This window comes from Gymnoscopelus microlampas (genome assembly GCF_963454915.1).
Source record: "Gymnoscopelus microlampas genome assembly, chromosome: 7".
NCBI classification, from domain to species: Eukaryota; Metazoa; Chordata; class Actinopteri; order Myctophiformes; family Myctophidae; genus Gymnoscopelus; species Gymnoscopelus microlampas.
Genome location: NC_139944.1, coordinates 39727611 through 39745551, shown reverse-complemented (window position 1 = coordinate 39745551; position 17941 = coordinate 39727611). Strand labels below are relative to the sequence as shown.

Below are 17941 nucleotides of genomic sequence, written 5' to 3'. Positions count from 1 at the left end.
GTTACCAGTTAATGGTACTTTAGCTGTTACGACTATGCATCATGTACTCTACTTTCCGTCTTTCAGTAAGGCATTAAGAGGTGATTATTTGGATAATCATAGTGGTTGTACGGGTATAATGCTTTCACATTAAGTGTAGGTCCAAAAGCAACAGGGCTTGGCGCGGTGACAGAGTAGGCTATTATTCCTAATTTCCTATCACTTCTCTTCCACAACACTGAAGCTTTACACATATTAATGACTCTGTGGGAACTCCAGCCCTCCCTTCCCAGTGCATCTTTGTACAGTATGAGTGTGTGTGTATCTGCGGGCATCTGTAGGCACTCAAGCCCTTAGCACAGACAGCAGACACTGGCCATATTCCTGGCAGGCGTTGTATAATCGGCCAATGAACAGGCTTACCTTTGTGTACAGCTACTAATTACTCCCACGCCTAGCGCCTGTGTCTGAGATATGTGGGGTTATTTCAGGTAGGGAGGTGGGAGGTGCCAGCAATAGTAGCCTGCAGCATGCATGCATGCACACACCTGATGATGTGACACACAATGGAGGCTTTGACACAAGGTGCAGATAGGCTCTGCTTTTACATAAATCAAAGATTCAAGAACTTCATCACCATTCGGCAACCCAGCATACTTGGTGTTATCTGCCATTCAAGAAGGAGCACACCAAAACATCATGACGTTGCACAGAACAACATTAAACCAGCTGACTGGGGTCCCCCAGGGCCCAAATATTGCCCCCCTCCTTTTTTCCCTCCAACCAAACATATTCACCGAAAATAGCAGATCTACAAGCTCACAACGCTTCACAACATGACATGTTGTGAGCTTGTAGATCTGCAATTTTTTGCTGAATGTTCGCCCCCAGAATAGGGACACTCGGACTCGGGTTTATGTGGTTAATTGTGATATAACAGGATATAAAAAAAAAAACATACAATAATATACAATACAAGTACACAGTTCAGATACAAGCGTAATAAGACCTATGGTCTGCCTTTCTTGGGCCTATATGATTAAGTGCATAGGTGCAAAGGTTGGCCTACATTTTCATGACATGGTTGGCCTTGGTATAAGCATTGCTGCAAATTGTTTTTGCCATCATGACCCTGAAACGTTTAGGTAAAGAGGAAAAAAGCTGGTGCAATTCCCAGGGTGTGACGAGCAGCATTCAATTATTTTCTGGCATTTAGATTTCACGGGGCCCATCATAAATCAAAGCCAAAGATGCGAGGGCAATTCCAGTCCCCTTTGAGGTGATGTTAGGAACGCTCAATTCGCTGCATTTCTTTGATATTTGTGCAGCAATACCAAACAGCAAGGGCTCACACATTTTTATCGATATACTATATGGTATGTGGATGAGAGTCAATTGAAAGAGTTTTTATGACCCACCTGCTGTTGCCAATATATTTCACTACACTGCTTTCTCTACATCAGATCAGTATCAGATCTGGGATATCCAACTTCGCAGTAAAAAAGCAGATTACTTCATACAAAATATGTTTTCCAGCTGGTGGTTGTGTGATTGTGTGGAGTATAGGACACTTATGTAATCTGAACTCTGCTTAGAGACAAGACGTTGTCCATGAATTGCATACATTTAGCTGTGATGTGATCCAAAGAGGCCACACATACACACATACGTACCATACACACACACTCAAGGATGTGCGCATGCATGCACAAACTGTACATGGCAGAAATCATTTCTTGACAGAAATGAAACACAAGTAGCCCCTATTTCAGAAAATCTGGGCACCTATTATTGGGTTGCTAGATGAGATGACCTGAGTGAATATAGTGTCGTGTTGCCCCCGGAGTGGTACCTGTTGTATGCCTTTATATTTTACTAGATCTTGATGCTGTTCGTTTTGCCCTTTGGATGTGTACTGTCATCAGCCTCATGTTGTTTGTATGTCATTCAGTTTAGTTAAGTTGTGTATGTTGTTGTTGTGTTTTGTATGTCTCTGTTTTGTTTCATGTTGTTTTTTTGTATTTTCTTTGTCTGTGCAAATCCTGTTGTCGATTTTTTTTTGAAAAATTTTATGTGAAAAAAAAACAAAACTGCAATAAACAGATGTTAAAAAAAAAGAAAGAAATGAAACACAAGTGATAGCAGCACAACGTTTTGAATAAGGTCAAGGTTCTTTGTTTTCAGACCATTTTCAATTTTTTACTGTCCATTTCAGAGACAGTTAGGGGAAATTGGACAAAACTGAATCATGCACACTGCCACTGCCTCAAGCTTCTATCAAAAAGAAAACAAATCTATCAATGCATGTAAAATACACCTGTGAGCATTCCTGAAATGATGACAAGTGATTCCATGTCATGAAATGCAAATTTTAAGCCTCTGCTATCCTGAACAGCTAAAGTAGCTTTGCTCACTCTGCTACGGAGCCTGCTATAGTAGATGCACCTTCCCCTGCCAGCTAAATGCCAGCGTCTTGCCAAAAATGTAAACCGATCAACGGTGTGAACGGGAGTCTCAAGTGTCTGGTCAACATCAGGTGACCAGCATCAACAGTCTTTTGCACTGGCACTACAGGGGCAGGCAGGACCCTTAGGCTTGATTTATACTTAGTTGCACACGTTTCATACACCAGAAATAGCAGATCTACCAGCTCACAACGCATCGCGGCGTCAGCTGCAGTTCTAAAGACACACAACAGAAGAAGGCTGTCTGTGTGCAAGCATGATGTCAGTTCAGTCACTTGGGGCACTGATAGCAACATTCCCAGCACTCCTATTGTAGTTTATTCATTCAGTTTACTCAGTACGGGGAGGCACTTATCTGTGAGACAGTTTTCCTATTTGGCTCTTCTTCTTAGCCGCACATATCGACAGTCTCGGATAAGTTGGTTGTCCTGATAGTTGGTAGCCTCGGAGATACTGTATTACAGCATGAGTGGGGTGTGTCCAAGTGCACAGTATATTATCAGCGTTAATTCACACCCATTTTACACTCTCAAGAGTGAAATGAACACAAAAGATTTTACCATGTGCATAATGCAATACCTGGGCACCATGGAGTCCCCCCCTCTCAGAGTGGTAGGGTCAAGCTCAAAGATAGAGGAGATGTCCATGCCATCAGGAACAGGCACCAGGGTGTACATGACCTTCTCCTGGGGCGCACGCAAGCGTGCTCGTAGAGCTTCATGATCTCCATCCAGCTTCAATCACAAAAGTGTACAGTGAAGGGTAGCAAACTAGTGTTTGAAAGATCATAGACGTGAGGTGAATGTACAGTCAAGTAGGCTAACTAACTACTAATGGAAGACTAATACTGTAGATACCTGGCATAAACAGACTGAAATGTCTTGTACAACACTGCCATCTACTGGTGATTTCTAATAGGAAATGCATCATGTAATACTTGATGACACCTTGTGGTAATTTACTATCATTACCACAACAATTACTAATGTAGTGATATCTCTCCTTGTAAAATCACGAATGCAGAAATCTAAACATGTATGGGAATATTAATGATAGGGGACAGCAGGGGACATAAATCCCCTGCATAAATTGCCAATGAGGAATGTCTGTATGGCTGATAGGGTTTAATTTAGATGGGTGACAGGATGCTAGACAATTTGCAATAATTATTGACAGTACCTGGAAGTTAAAGGGTGTAAAGTCCACCACCTACACAAGAAAGCAAAAGCCAATTATTGAACAGCCAATTATTGATCAGGAGCAGTGGGGTAGAATAGGACAACACAGCTAAGCATGCAGCAAGAAGAACCTCAGATTGACTTACTGAGGCTCGTGGCTCAGTGCTTTCCTCCTCGAAGTCTGGGTTCACCTGGGAGAGAGACCACAATCTAAAATAAGGTTTGCAGCTTCTAGGTTCCAAGGTTTTTATATATATATATCTTTAATGTCAGTTTGTCACATGAACCTACAATTCATTCATTCAAAACATGTATAGTTCCAAATGTGCAGAACGTAAGGGATGTTTCACTTTCAAACATGTTTGGAGTCATTTTAATGTCTACTTTGGCTTTTGTGAGCACCCCAGACGTTGCTTGTAGTATTTCGATTATTTGATATTAATTTGATCAGACCCCTACCTTCCTATATAAAACCATTGTAACTTCAAACTAACTTAAACATGTTAGATTCATTGGAAACATCCGTCCTTGGTTCTAGTGACTGATATTGGCCTTCTAATACGTATGGGGGCCGTTTCTCACTTTTTTCATTTATTATTTATACTTTGTTTGGAATTTTATTTATTTATAATTTAAAAATAAATAAAACTAGAAAAGGTGCTCCTCGGAGCACAGGTCTCCGCCAGGTCAGGTACGTTATTCTGGCCTCCTGGTGGCGCTATAATAGGCCAATGTGAAAAGGGTGCCATTTATTCTTAGGTCTTTCACGGCAATCAGACACTGCATTCATGATTTGAGGCAGTTTGTTTCAAAAATGTGTTTTGCTAAATTAGACCTGCTGGTGGCGCTATAACAGGCCAATGTGAAAAGGGTGGCATTTCTTCCTCGGCCTAGTGGGAATGTGTGTGTGAAATTTCACGGAAATCGCAAGCTGCATGCATAGTTTGAGGCATTTTGTTCAAAACGGACCAATCCTGCAAACTTTGGAAGCCAACCATAGGCAATCAGGATGGAATATGGGAAATCGGACAGATCCATGTTGATCACATGACTATAGAGATACCCAGTACCGATTTGCATGATATTTGGATAAAATCTGTAGGAGTAATGTAAAAAAATGTGTTTTGCACAAATCGGCCTCCTGGTGGCGCTATAACAGGCCCATGTGAAAAAATTGGGTCAGAGGTTCTGAATTGGCATCCAGGGAGTGTGTGTGCACAGTTTCGGAGCCAAGGGGCCAACGGTGCCAGAGATTAGCTGGTAACACACAGACAGGACACACACACGGACACACGGACACACGGACGGAAGGACGGACGGAGGGTAAAACATACTCTCTCGCCATGCCTTTCGGCCTGGCGGAGACAATTAAACTTGTGATATCAGCAATATGCAGTGAATCAACAGACCAAACTTAAAGGATTCATCAAGTAGCATCTTTGCCCATCCTGTTGATATTTTGATTAACAACTCTATACAGACCATTAAGAGTATGGGTGGGTGTTATTAGTTCCCTCCCTTTTGATGCAGGAATCAAGCCTGGAACAAGGTTATCACAAACAGCTTGTGGGTTGATGAATCTTGTAATAATAAACACAAGTATACAGTCGTATACCTGTATGTAAGAAGGATGGAAATAGAGCCACACACACCTCACCCACCTCTGCAGCCATGTAGCAACCCGTGGCCAGGTGTTTGAACCGGAACAGGCTGTTCCAGTAGCCTGCTCCTCCTCTACATGGGTCATGGTGGACCACCTGGTATTTGAAGAAGACATGGACAGGAAGGCAAGCATATAGATTATGACCTGGACATCTGTCGCACACCCTTGGTGGATAACTGTGAATACCGATTGCTAACTGTCACATCCCTCCAGGGAGTATCAGCCCAAGGGGTTATCAGTTATCAGCCCTGGGGGTCGTCAGTAATCACCCTCTCGGTTCTTTAAAAATGACCTCATCCAGGGCAAAGAAAGGCTGGGTATGTGATAAGACAATATACACAGACCTCATCAATTGTGTGATATCACAGGTATACAATGAGGTACTGTAGACAAAGCGAAGTTGAGCGCACCTCAACTTCCCAGAGTGCTTTGCTACTGGTGGCAGATGTGGCAGACTGTCGTCCTGTCGTCCTGAGAAAAACATGCTGCTTCTTCCTGTGGTCATCGCAGGTGAGGAACTTCTCCTGCTCTGCGTGGAACATCCGCACGACATCACCCTGATAGTAAACAAACAAAATAGACACACACACACACACACACACACACACACACACACACACACACACACACACTGAATGTCAGCAGATGAAGCAGTACAGTAGATCAAGTAGAGTATGTAATAGAGTTGAGCACCAAAAAAAGAAAAACAAATCAGGCTTAAACGGTACTAACCCCCTTTAGTATGGTCTCCTTGTTGTCACTCCATTTCATGAACAGAACGACTTTCCAACTAGTATTGCAATTCACAGAATTCACCTGAAACGCAGAGATGCAGACAGCATTATTTGTGTATACAATAAAATGTGACAGAGAACCAGATCAACAGCTACAACAGTAAAACCAACCAGGTTACCCTCCTAATATAGTTATAATGTCTGATCATCGGTAGAGCTTAAGAGGTAGTGGATTTTCTATGGTCTCAGAGCTATAAAGGATTTTTGCCAATGTAATATTTGAGCTTTCTACATGAGAAATATTACACTGCTGAATAATTTCAAGTAAATTTGGCCATTGTTCTCACTATAATCCAAATGGGTGTGCAGTACTATGCACTGGACATTGTCACCATTTTCAAATATAAACGTTTCAAAAGGTGCATTTGTTTGGCACAAGAATGAGGACAGAAAAGAAAGTCAAAAAGAAAAGACCACAGACTTCACTGGTATAAACAACTGCTGGTAATGTTTAAGTCCTTGATGTTATCAAGAAATAAGCAAAAACAGAAGTAGATATTGCGCTACAGATATAGATTGTAGGTTTGCATTATGTACAGATGACTACTCCTACAGTACATTGAGTACAAATCTTTAATGTATGCAGTTAACCCTACTTTTCATCACCAGTTTTAAATTAAAGTAGTGACAATAGCCAGCCAGTCACATGAGGTGTTTACAACTCCAGATAAAGCAACAGCTGCTAATTAAAGCCTAATGCACAGTACCTCATTGCAGCCTGGGTTGTCAACTAGCTGATGACTGCTGGCGTGCAAGGGTTGTCCAGCATTCACAGGGTTAAGAACCACTTTATCCCCAATCACCACCTGAAAAATGAGCCCATAAATCAAAAAACATTACACTGAAACATGTGCGTTCGCGCGCACGCACGCACGCACACACACACACACACACACACACACACACACACACACACACACACACACACACACACACACACACACACACACACACACACACACACACACACACACACACACACACACACACACACACACACAGAGTAATCTCCTGCAAGACAGTGATATACTGTATATATCTATCCATAGGGACTGTTGGCATTACAAGGACCCAGACAGGAAGTGATACATTACTGCGGTTTCTGTAAGACCAGAACTGAAGTGTCCTTCAAGAAGATAGACAACATTAAATGCAGTCTCAAGCTCTTGCACTAGTCCCATGTGGGTCAAGAGAACATCTTGGACATGAAATGACAAACGACCATAGAACAGACACTAGCAGCATCAGTTTGAAATGTCCATCAACTTCCTCTCGCAAGGACATGCAGTTTGGTGAAGATCATAAAAGCATCTGTTAGATGGATGCTAGCCATCAGACAGGCAGTAGGGGGCATACTGGACCAGATCCTACACTGTATGTGAACAGAATTGGAACAAACTGATTCGTCTAAGCTGGTCTTACCAGCTTAGACAAGGTTAGTTTTAATAAATTCATCTTCAATTTTGTACACTACACAACAGGGTATAATTTGTCTGTTGACTGTAACTTGCATATTGAGCCATACAAATCTTGCAGTAGCTTGTTTAAATCGGTCAACTGTAGAACTGGTGCTTTTGGACCGTCTGGAGATACCTAGACAATACTAGAGCTGTGGCCTCCATCACACCTATTCCTGCCCAACATTACAGGAACTATGAATTCTTCATTTATCTGAAGGGAATGGCCTGCATCATGCAAGTGGCCCTTGGTAACCTTTTTTATCCGACGATTTTGCAACCCCATTTTTTTCACCCAGTGCCAATTGTCTAAGTAATCCTGTGCGCTACACTCCCTCTGAGGCTCATGCCTCCTTCAATGCATGAGAGCTAACAGGCCTTCTTATCACCCGACAGGGGGGAATTTCCCCAGTAGGACGTAGCGCGTGGAAGGAACACGTTATTCCAACCAGTTCCTTTCCCCTCCATCAGGCACCCCGGCTGACCAGGGGGAGGCAGTATAGAGACCAGGATCACTGCATGTTTTTGTGAGGGTACCTACCCTAGGGGCCCTTGGTAACTTTAAAACTTTCCAAATGTCAAGGTGACTCAAGAGTTGTTTCTCTTCACTACTATTGACTTTATCTGCATAGCCATCTTTGAATTATCTACCCACACTGTCTCCCAGGGAGCGCAGCTTGTAGAAGGGCTGAATGTAGAACCAAGAGCCCTCATTGCCAGCCGAGTCCAAAGTCACCCTCATGGCATTCTTCTCCAGCAGCGCAGGCAGACGCTTGTTCACTGTCAGGTACTTGTTGCTTTTTAAGTGCAATAGCTGTTGATAAAAAAAGAAACACATTTTTAAATAATGCACACACATTTTGCACACATTGTACATTCCAATGCTAAAATCTTCAATTAACAGATTTTGCGACTTGTAGCTATGGGGCAGATGGAGATGGAAATATGTCAAAAATGGGCTCAACAGGCCTCAAGGGTCTATGCACCATTTAAAATATCATGTGACCCCAGACTGTCTCACAATAAAACATGTCAATTGTTTAAAATATATCAGATTTTTAAATAAGCTCTTCTCCCTTCAGTGTCGGGTACTTACTTGTTATTTTATTCCTTGGTCTTTTGTTGTGTTAGTTTTATGTTCTGTGAGTTCTGTGTTGTATATGTATCTTGTTTTTGTTTAGTTTTTATTCACGATGCATCTATGTATATGTTATGCTGGCATAATTGTATTGTTTTTGCGATATAATGCATAAAAACAATTCATAACAAAAAAACAAAAACGAGAGATGGATGATGCACACGATGCAGTTTACTAGAACTATTAGGGTTTTAACCATCTCACACTGGCTCTCATTTGGACCCAGCTCTAAGAATGGATGGTTGGAGCAGACCTTTGCCGACAACAGCAGAAGTAGCCATGTCAGCTGACAGCTTAGCAGCGTCAGCAGGGTGGTGAAACCACAAACATCCATTAATAAAATTCTCCCAGGGGGCACCCACAGCGTGCTGATGGGTCACTTCTATGGAGCACCCAAAGTGTGCTGATGGGTCACTTCTATGGAGCACCCACACTGTGCTGATGGGTCACTTCTATGGAGCACCCACACTGTTTATATTGATGTAACTGTAATGTGAATACATGCAATTTATTGTTGTAGTTTTTGTATGTGTTTTGTAATATGTGTTAAGCTGATTACCAAGGCATCAGCTCATGGGGATCCTTTAAAAAAACAATACAAAAATAAACTGTGCTGATGTCTCAACTCTTCATTTACAAAACAGCCAGATTAGTTCTCTACTGTATGTGTGAAATGTCGCCACCTATTCAATTACTCAAACTTGACCAACTACAAGTATTTAATTTTTTTAAATTAGAAATATTAATATTATTAACTTAATCTGATATGAGCTCCAAATATGAGATAAAACAACGAATATACTGCTAGCCAGTGACAGCTGACATAAAAAAGGCAATACAATCTATATGGATGGCTTTCTCGTGTGTCACCATCTCTGCATATGTAGAGCTCATACTGTATGCTCTTCATTATTTGTAGCTTATAAGTGTTCTACATAGTTATGTCAACACACCAATATGTACGTAAGTGCGCCTTGAGATTTGGGTTTGACCTTTGTGGAGATGGCGCATGACGACTCATATCTCTAATATAATGACTTCATTTATAGACAGATGTTTCGGCAGCAACTACAAGCAGGCGATCGGATTGGGTATTGACAAGATTTCAGAATTGAAATCTGAAAATAGAAACAATTGCCCAACCTTAATACTGTATAAGACACTCTATGTATGGTTTCACGTCTCGCCTGGATGAGTCCCGGAACAGTATTATTGAGAATATAGTCAATCCTGGGAAGAGCTGTCTCCGGTACTCGTCCAGGCTGCGTAAACACTGGAGAGTCAGCCTCTATGTATGATTTTATGTTTTTTTTTTTAAATGACTTGTTATTTATTTGTTGTGTGATATTTGTATGTACTCCATGGACCCCCTGCTTGTCTGGAATAAAGTTTGAATTGAATTGTATACAGAGTACCGGTCAACAGTTTGGACACACCTTCTCATTAATACGTTTTGGTTACTAAATAATTCCATACGTGCCATTTCATAGTTTTGATGTCATATACAGTACTATTATTTCACAAATTATCAGGAAAAGCTCTTGTGAATCCATGTGTCCAAACGTGACTGGTACTATATAATAATTAACTCTCTACTATCCTCTATGTGGTTGCTCCAACATTAACATTATACAGCTGGCGTGTATGACCATTCTTGGTAAGGTAATATATTCCATAGTAGCCAGTTAATCACATGTCTGTGTGCAAACCATTCCTGGTCAAATGAGCGGAGAATGATGAGGCTCACCTTGTAAGTGACTGCATTTAACTATTTAAAGTCTCCCACCGATAGAAGAGATTCATGCCAAAAGTCATCAAGCATGGTCATGTGACAGGTTCCTATTGAACCACGTACAGTATGACCTCAACTCTGCTGACCTAGTTACAGTACCTTATCATGTAGGCTATTCCTTGTCGTACCTGAATGACATTTCCATACTGGATGACTGATCCCAGCAGCTTACGGTTCTCAGAGTCATTCTGCTTCTTCTCCAAATCAGCAGCATGCTGAGAACAGGAGATGGAGACATTAGAATACTGTGACCCATCATACTCAAACCAGCAGCATTTAAAGTTGAAATCCGGGACTCCAACCCCACCCCAGCAGCAAGAAAGTATTGCAACTTTTCTCAGATGTTCTTGCACTACAAACCATGCTACCAACACGATGTACTGTAGCAGCCATCATTGCTCGAGGGTAATCAGATCATTAGGAGTTGTTGGGCCTGGTGATTAACTCACATTTGCCACAGGCAAACGGATTAAATGCTGTGCTAACTAGCAGACTTCCCCGTTTTTGTCCTGCCCTGGTCAAAGATTTCAATAGCGTTCTATGTAGAGTGTCCCCAACCATGGTAAAGATGCCAGTATAATGTAATATGACTCCATGGTGCAAATAGATAAAACATTTTATATTAATTTGGCCCTCAGGTTGGAGCTTGTATGTAAACAGATCTCCTATACAGTCAATTATACTGATAGACATTCTGTTTACCAGTATTGTTAGTGTATTATAAAAAAGGAAAGGTAAAGAAACTATAGCATAAGTTATACAATAGTTTCTCTACCAATTGTGTTATACTGTATAACAACACACTCACATGGAGTTTGTTGAGGAGCACTGCGTCTGTGGTATTGTTTCCTCCTGGCTTGGCTGCTTTCCAGAACTGTTTCTGTGCCGAGTATCTGTTCATGGGACACAACTTGAAAAGGCAGTCTGGAAGGGGGAAATAGGGTGAAAAGAAAAAAAAGGAGCCAGAAAGGTGAGCTGCAAAGACCCAGACTGAGGAATGACAGGAATGAGACAGGAATGATTATAATTGGTAATACCCACATGGCATTGGATCTGTTTACCTCTGCCAGACCAGATGTTATGTTTTCAAACCTGTCTGTTTGGTGACGCACGCTGCCAGCAGGCAAAGGAACTCGAAACTAGAATTTCTTCTTTTCAAACCAGTCAATGACAACTATGTTATACAAAGACGTAGCGCTACTGGTATCCCTCAAACCACCGGTGCTCATGGAAGAGAACAATATTCAGGAGAAAGGAATAGAAATCCAGGTCGAGGCACTCAATGTGGATTTTATAAGTAAAAGGCCTTTATTATATTTGGGCTAGAGACATGAAAATACACCAGCAGGTGTATTTTAATATCTCTAGCCCATATACATAATGTTTCCTCACTCCTGACAGCTGTCAAAACTATTTTTTGTGAATTCATTATCTCAGACAAACCAGGCCATGGGATACATGGCGGCAAGGCTATAGAGTGGAACTAGCCAATCGGGCGCACGCTGTCCGTCTGCAGGGTTGCACTGCTCATGGGACGGCCTTGCACGCCGTGCAGGAACCTATTTGACCAGGAGCACGCGCAGGCACACGCATAGATTTAAAATGACTTTAAATTCACACCTCAACAAAGTTTACAAAGGCTCCCGACTCACACCAGGTGGATTCACATAGGAATGAGCCTAGATGCATATCAATTGTCAATTGTGTGACCTTTAATGTAGGTGTTAAGCGACGTGCGCGTCACGTCATTAAAATAGAGTGCAACCACGTTCCAATTCAGCATTGCAACACTCACTGTCACATGGGATCTACTACACTAGCCAATTGCAGTGCTCCTGTCCTTCTGGCACAAGCTGGCTCCACACTGAAACATCAAACATATCGAACGTCATAATCCTTGCATGTAAAAAATATACATTTCAGCGAGTTACTCGCTAAGTTATACTCAACACAACAGTGTTGTGGTGAAGTAGTGTTGGTCTCATTGGTGAAGTTCATAAAGATCACTCTCTGTCTCTTCCACATAGCGCCTACAACAGTAGGCGCTATGTGGCTACTGACATAGCGCCCTCTCTCTCTGAGTCATCACAGAGAGAGAGAGGGAGGGAGAAAGAGACACAGAGAGAATGCCATCATTCAGTTTAAGCCCATGTCTGATTAACGCCAACAATACATTTATAAAAGTTTCTCGTTTCGAAGGTTATGTGACCGACCAATGTTTACCATATAACTACCAAGTATTATTCTGATTATAATCTGTTCCAACTGTGTTTAATCTGGATGGGGAACACTGTACTTCTTGACCATACCCATGTCTTCCTGTGAATGTGGCTATCTGCTACCTATGGGGGACCTGGTAGGCGACGACAGGAGTAATAAATAGCAGCTGTGGCGTGTTCTGGCGAAAACGGGGCCAACTGCATGGCGTCTAGGGCTTAGCTGTCAGGAGGTGCTTGGGGGAGAGAGGGATGGAAGGTGGAAGTAGAGTAAGAGAGGAGGAAAGGAGGAGAGGAGGCCAGGGATCAATGTAGAAAATAGGGCAGTGGGAGAGCAGAAATGCGTCTGTGTTTTAGAAAACTGGAGCGAGTCGAGTTGAGGGGAGAGGATGAAAGGTTAATGATCCAATGGAGCACAGAACAGAAGAGATGAAGTGATCTGTTGATGATGATAAACTTGTATGTAATAGTAAGTAATAATAGGGCTACAACTTACAATTATGTAATAGTAAGTAATAATAGGGCTACAACTTACAATTAATATATGAGATAATCTTCAGGTATTCAATGTAACTTTAGGGCATATCCAATAAAGCAAAGCAAAGAAGGCAACCTAGGATTGCATAGTGCAGGCAGCCTATCGCCCGACAAAAGATTGTTTTGGCCACTTGCAATATCATCAAGGCCCACCAGTGAGCCTCTGCCCACAGGTTAAGAACCACTGGTATAGTTGATCACCTTTCATTTGAGCTGTCTGGTAGTGTGTTTCAGTTCAGACCACATTTGTTTGTGCATTTTCAGCGGCCTCTGGTGGAATCATTTGCAGACAGAGTGGCATACATATTGTAAATACTAGGGGGAAAAAAGCCTTTCAGCCTGAAAATAAATAGACAGACAATCTACAAGCTCAAGCTTGTAGATCAGATTATGTTCGCTGAATGTTCACCTATTATACCCAGAATAGGGACGCTAGGGTGAGAATAAGCCTCCTACTATCGTATGATCATCCAGTGCTTTGCAGGTAACGTTAAGTTTTTTTTTTTTAATTCTCTGAGAGTGCCTTTACACCTGGATGCTTTAGCTCAGCGGTTCTCAAACTATGGGTCGCGACCCAACGTGGGGTCGCGGGAAGGTGGCGTTGGGGTCGCACATTGGCAACCAAAAAAAGATGGACGGCCACTACACACACACACACAGCTGACAGCTTCGCCTCCAACACCGACCGAGAAACAGCAGCACAAGACATCACACACAAAATAAAATCCCTCATAATGTGGGGTTGTGGTTATCAGGGTTTTAATGTCAACAGGTCAAATACTTTAAATAGCGGCAGCTCCTTTCCCAGGGCACTGTGTGAGCACGGACTGTACCGCTACACTTCTACCTTTCAGCAGGGAGACACTAATTACTTGTACAGCACTAAACCCACATCGCACATGTGTATGTTTGCGTGCACACACACACACACACACACACACACACACACACAATATTAGACGGAGGCTTGATCTGAGGCAGAGCAGTCACTTTCTCTATAATTGTACCGTCCATCATCTGATTAAGTACTGATAACACACTCAGTATTTTCCAAGAACGAGAATCAGAATCCTCTTTATTGTCACATGACAGGTTTGCAGGTGTAAAACATTGTGTGAAACACACACACACACACACACACACACACACACACACACACACACACACACACACACACACACACACACACACACACACACACACACACACACACACACACACACACACACACACACACACACACACACACACACACACACACACACACACGAAAGAGAGAGTGTGTATTTAGAAAGAGAGAGTGTGCATGGGAGGGGGTATATACATACTCATACACTTAACACACACACACACACACACCTCCACACACACCGTCATTGCAATTACCATCTCATGGTGCTAGCCTCTCAGAGATCAGAGAGGAAGGAGCAAGGATTAGAACATAGAGCTAAGGCTCCCTGGAAACACTTTTAAATAGCTTAAGTGGGCTATTAATACTCAACAGGGATCTTAGGACTTTAGTCGTCTAGGTACACTTTCTCTCTGCCAATGGAGCTGAACCTGAATATCTTCAGGAACCTGAAGTAGATGTGGGATTCACTGTGAAAGCAAAGCCAAAGGCTAAAGCCAATACCACCCATATACCTGACTAGCAAACACAAGCTGGAGGGGCAGCAGCATGTCTCAGCAACCCTTTCTCCTTCTGGTCACACTCACACTCTCACAGCTACATACAGTATATACCAAGATAAAAACCAGGAGACCATCCTGTGACCAGAAGGTCAAGCGGTTGTTTCTGTTATCAGGCGTAATAACCAATGCCTTTCAATGTGTCTTTGTAGTCTGTACCAGACAGTCCGACCAGACAACCTTTTGTAGAGATCTAAGGCTCTACAAAGGGTTGAGCCTTAGATCGAAGTTCCCTATGCTATGGTCAATAGGACAACTTATGTTTATGTTTGGGATCTAAATGAGTACATTTTTGTAAGCATCTTTAGCAAACATAGCTTTAATATTATTAGTATTATTATTCTTTGCATCTATCTCCAAACTCACTTTTGAAAATTTGAAAAATTCGAAAAAAATCCAGTCAGGTTTTTGGCCCTGCCACAGCACAGAAACGTCTCTACGGAAAGTCACAAATGATCTTTTTGCAGCTGATAAAGGGAAATGCTGCATTTTAATCCTGCTTGATCGTATTGCTTCACTGACCGCCTTAAAGGTTTTGTAGACATATCAAGCTCTGTTCTTAAGTGGTTTACCTCTTATTTATCAGTTTCCTTGCCACACTCAAATTTCCCTTTAGATTCTATTGCAGTGTGTATACTGTATAAGTGTATATTATTGCACGAGGCACAGCAAAAGTAAACAACATGCTTTTATGATCAAACTACAGAGGTCCTGAGATCCATTCCAATGTATAAGAGCCCTGAAACCTGAAGCTGATGTTGTAGTTTGTTTTCCAGTTCAAGTTAAATACTACAGAAGTGTAAAACATAGCATGCTGCAAAAGGGTACAGACGGTCACACATACACACATCTGTGGAGTAGCCAATACATTCTGAGGCTGCGTCAATTACCCCTGTTGTTTTGTGGATTTAGTGGGAGGAATTAATTAGCATAACGACTAAAGGGTAAAAAGCCAAAAATAAAAATAAAACGTTCAATGGGCTATGATGATTTTAATTGTGGAGATACCTCCTGTTTCAATAGATATACATTAATTGGGAGTTGCAGCTTGCCCTGACTAATATGGCGGCCGATGAACAGCAGCGGCCAATAGCTCTGGGCACAACTAAATCAACCCACTATAATTCTATTAGCTGCAGCTGCTTTTCTTACTAACCTCCCGTGTTTTACCCTTCTGCAGTTTTAACCTGTAGACAGGAAAGCAAACTACAAAATCAGTCTAGGGTTTCATGCCCCTTAACTACAACTCGTCACATCACACGTTGTGAGTTTTTTTTAACAGCAAATGGGCAGAAGGGAACAGCCGATTAATTGGCTCCGATTTTTGGCTTTTTTTTTAATAAATCAGCTGATCACAGCTTTCTATGTCCATGAGCATGTGCACTGGTATCTAAACAGAGGTTCATAACTTGTAGATTTGTTAGTTTGTGGGAGAAAGCTACCATCCACGGCAGTTCTGCTTGTTGTTTTTAGTTATTGTGTCACAATGTGTTATGTTGTATTTTATTAGATGCAAAATAATTACAATAGGTTAATTGGCCCTCTATATTTTTTAAATACTGGCATCGGCCACTGAAAAAATATAATCGGTCGATCACTATTGATAAGTCACTATAGTGGGGATCCCGGCTGGGAATATGTCTGACCAGGGTTGCCAACCATCCCGTAAAATACGGAATCGTCCGGTATTTGGAAACTAAAAGACGTGTCCAGTATTGAACTGATATGGGACACACTTTGTTCCGTAATTTGGGATCGGAGAATTAATATGAATGACAGGGTGATTTATTTGTGGTGATTTATTTGTGGGAAAAAAACTAGGGTTGAAAAAAAAGGTTAAAAGGGTAAATTTAGCAGGCTTCAATCATGTATACGTTACATTTTTTCATACCATTTTCCAAAGCATACTTTTATTATCAGCCTTTTCACATTTTGGAAAGAACTGCCAATTTCAAACTGCAAAAAATACATACACATTCATGACTGATGCATGGTTGAAGCATTGCCCCCCCCCCCCCCCCCCCAAAAAAATATTATATATATTTTGCGCCAGAATAGGTGTCCCTTATCTTAATTACTTGGAGTTGGCAACCCTATGTCTAAGTAACAAACTAAAACGAGCACTCTAAGTCTGTATATAATGCAGTTTGCCGGGTGCACGGCTTACGAAGATTCACAGTAAGAAAGAAATAGCCAGCACTGCCCTCCTAGCCCTCCTACACTCCGCCAATTCTCCAAGGAATTTGGCATTGTGGAGCAGTTATAAGTAATTGAAATGAACTAATGAAGCTACTTTTCAAATGTACATGCACCCACCCAGTGATATTTATTTTACACACAAAAAATTGTTGACAAGTGGGAAAAGTGTGTATGGCCGTTTTCCCACCAAGGAGTGGCTTTGGTGCGAAACCAAATGCTTCCAATGGATTCAGAATCATGAAAAACCCTCACATGATGCTACTTAGGGCAGAATTCAAATTTGTTGATTTGTTTTTACGGTTGCGGCTTGCGGGTATCCCAACTTTCAGCAGCTGTCACAGATTCCCCTAGGCTTAGGGAACTTGAATTTCAACCTTTTTGAGATGTGTTACTACTAGACTCTAGTACAAACACATTCGTGAAGAGTGAAGACATTTCTTGATAATGAATTTATTCCAAGAATCTTTCTGATAATATATATCATGCCATGTGGTATGTAAATAAACTTGACTTGAGTTACTGGATTATCTAAAAGATATCTGATTGCCTCACGTGACTTTTACTTGAGTCGTTGTCTTTCTGCTACCAACTACATTGATGCTACACAAAGGTTTTGCATATGATTTGCACAGCTCAGTTAGACTCTGACAAGATAAAATCCTCTCTTTGCATCATTCAATGGAAATGATGTGCACTATGCCCATATCCATTTCTCTAACATTCTGTTTCCAGGGGACTGATATATGCTGTTGTCTGTATTTGGGCCAGCAAGTGAGAGCAATGCCCTTTACTTAATTTAATTGATACATTGATTTATTTCTGGCCTACAGCTTA

The 17941-nt window shown here is 41.6% G+C and overlaps 1 protein-coding gene across 14 annotated transcripts in view; it reads right to left on the bottom strand.

Moving 5' to 3' along the window:
• itpr1b (inositol 1,4,5-trisphosphate receptor, type 1b) overlaps nt 1-17941 on the bottom strand; it is a 110459-nt gene that overhangs the window by 79887 nt on the left and 12631 nt on the right. For 5 of the 14 annotated variants that reach the window (XM_084062155.1, XM_084062162.1, XM_084062167.1 and 2 more), the window contains exons 4-13: nt 11275-11390; nt 10595-10681; nt 8192-8350; nt 6787-6885; nt 6018-6101; nt 5696-5842; nt 5275-5379; nt 3769-3813; nt 3624-3653; nt 3024-3178 (exon numbers count right to left, since the gene is read on the bottom strand). In XM_084062155.1, the coding sequence (XP_083918281.1) occupies nt 3024-3178; nt 3624-3653; nt 3769-3813; nt 5275-5379; nt 5696-5842; nt 6018-6101; nt 6787-6885; nt 8192-8350; nt 10595-10681; nt 11275-11390 (1027 nt within the window). Of the gene's footprint in view, nt 1-3023; nt 3179-3623; nt 3654-3768; nt 3814-5274; nt 5380-5695; nt 5843-6017; nt 6102-6786; nt 6886-8187; nt 8351-10594; nt 10682-11274; nt 11391-17941 lie in introns of those variants that run through there. The other 9 variants (XM_084062166.1, XM_084062159.1, XM_084062168.1 and 6 more) reach the window with 4 other exon arrangements.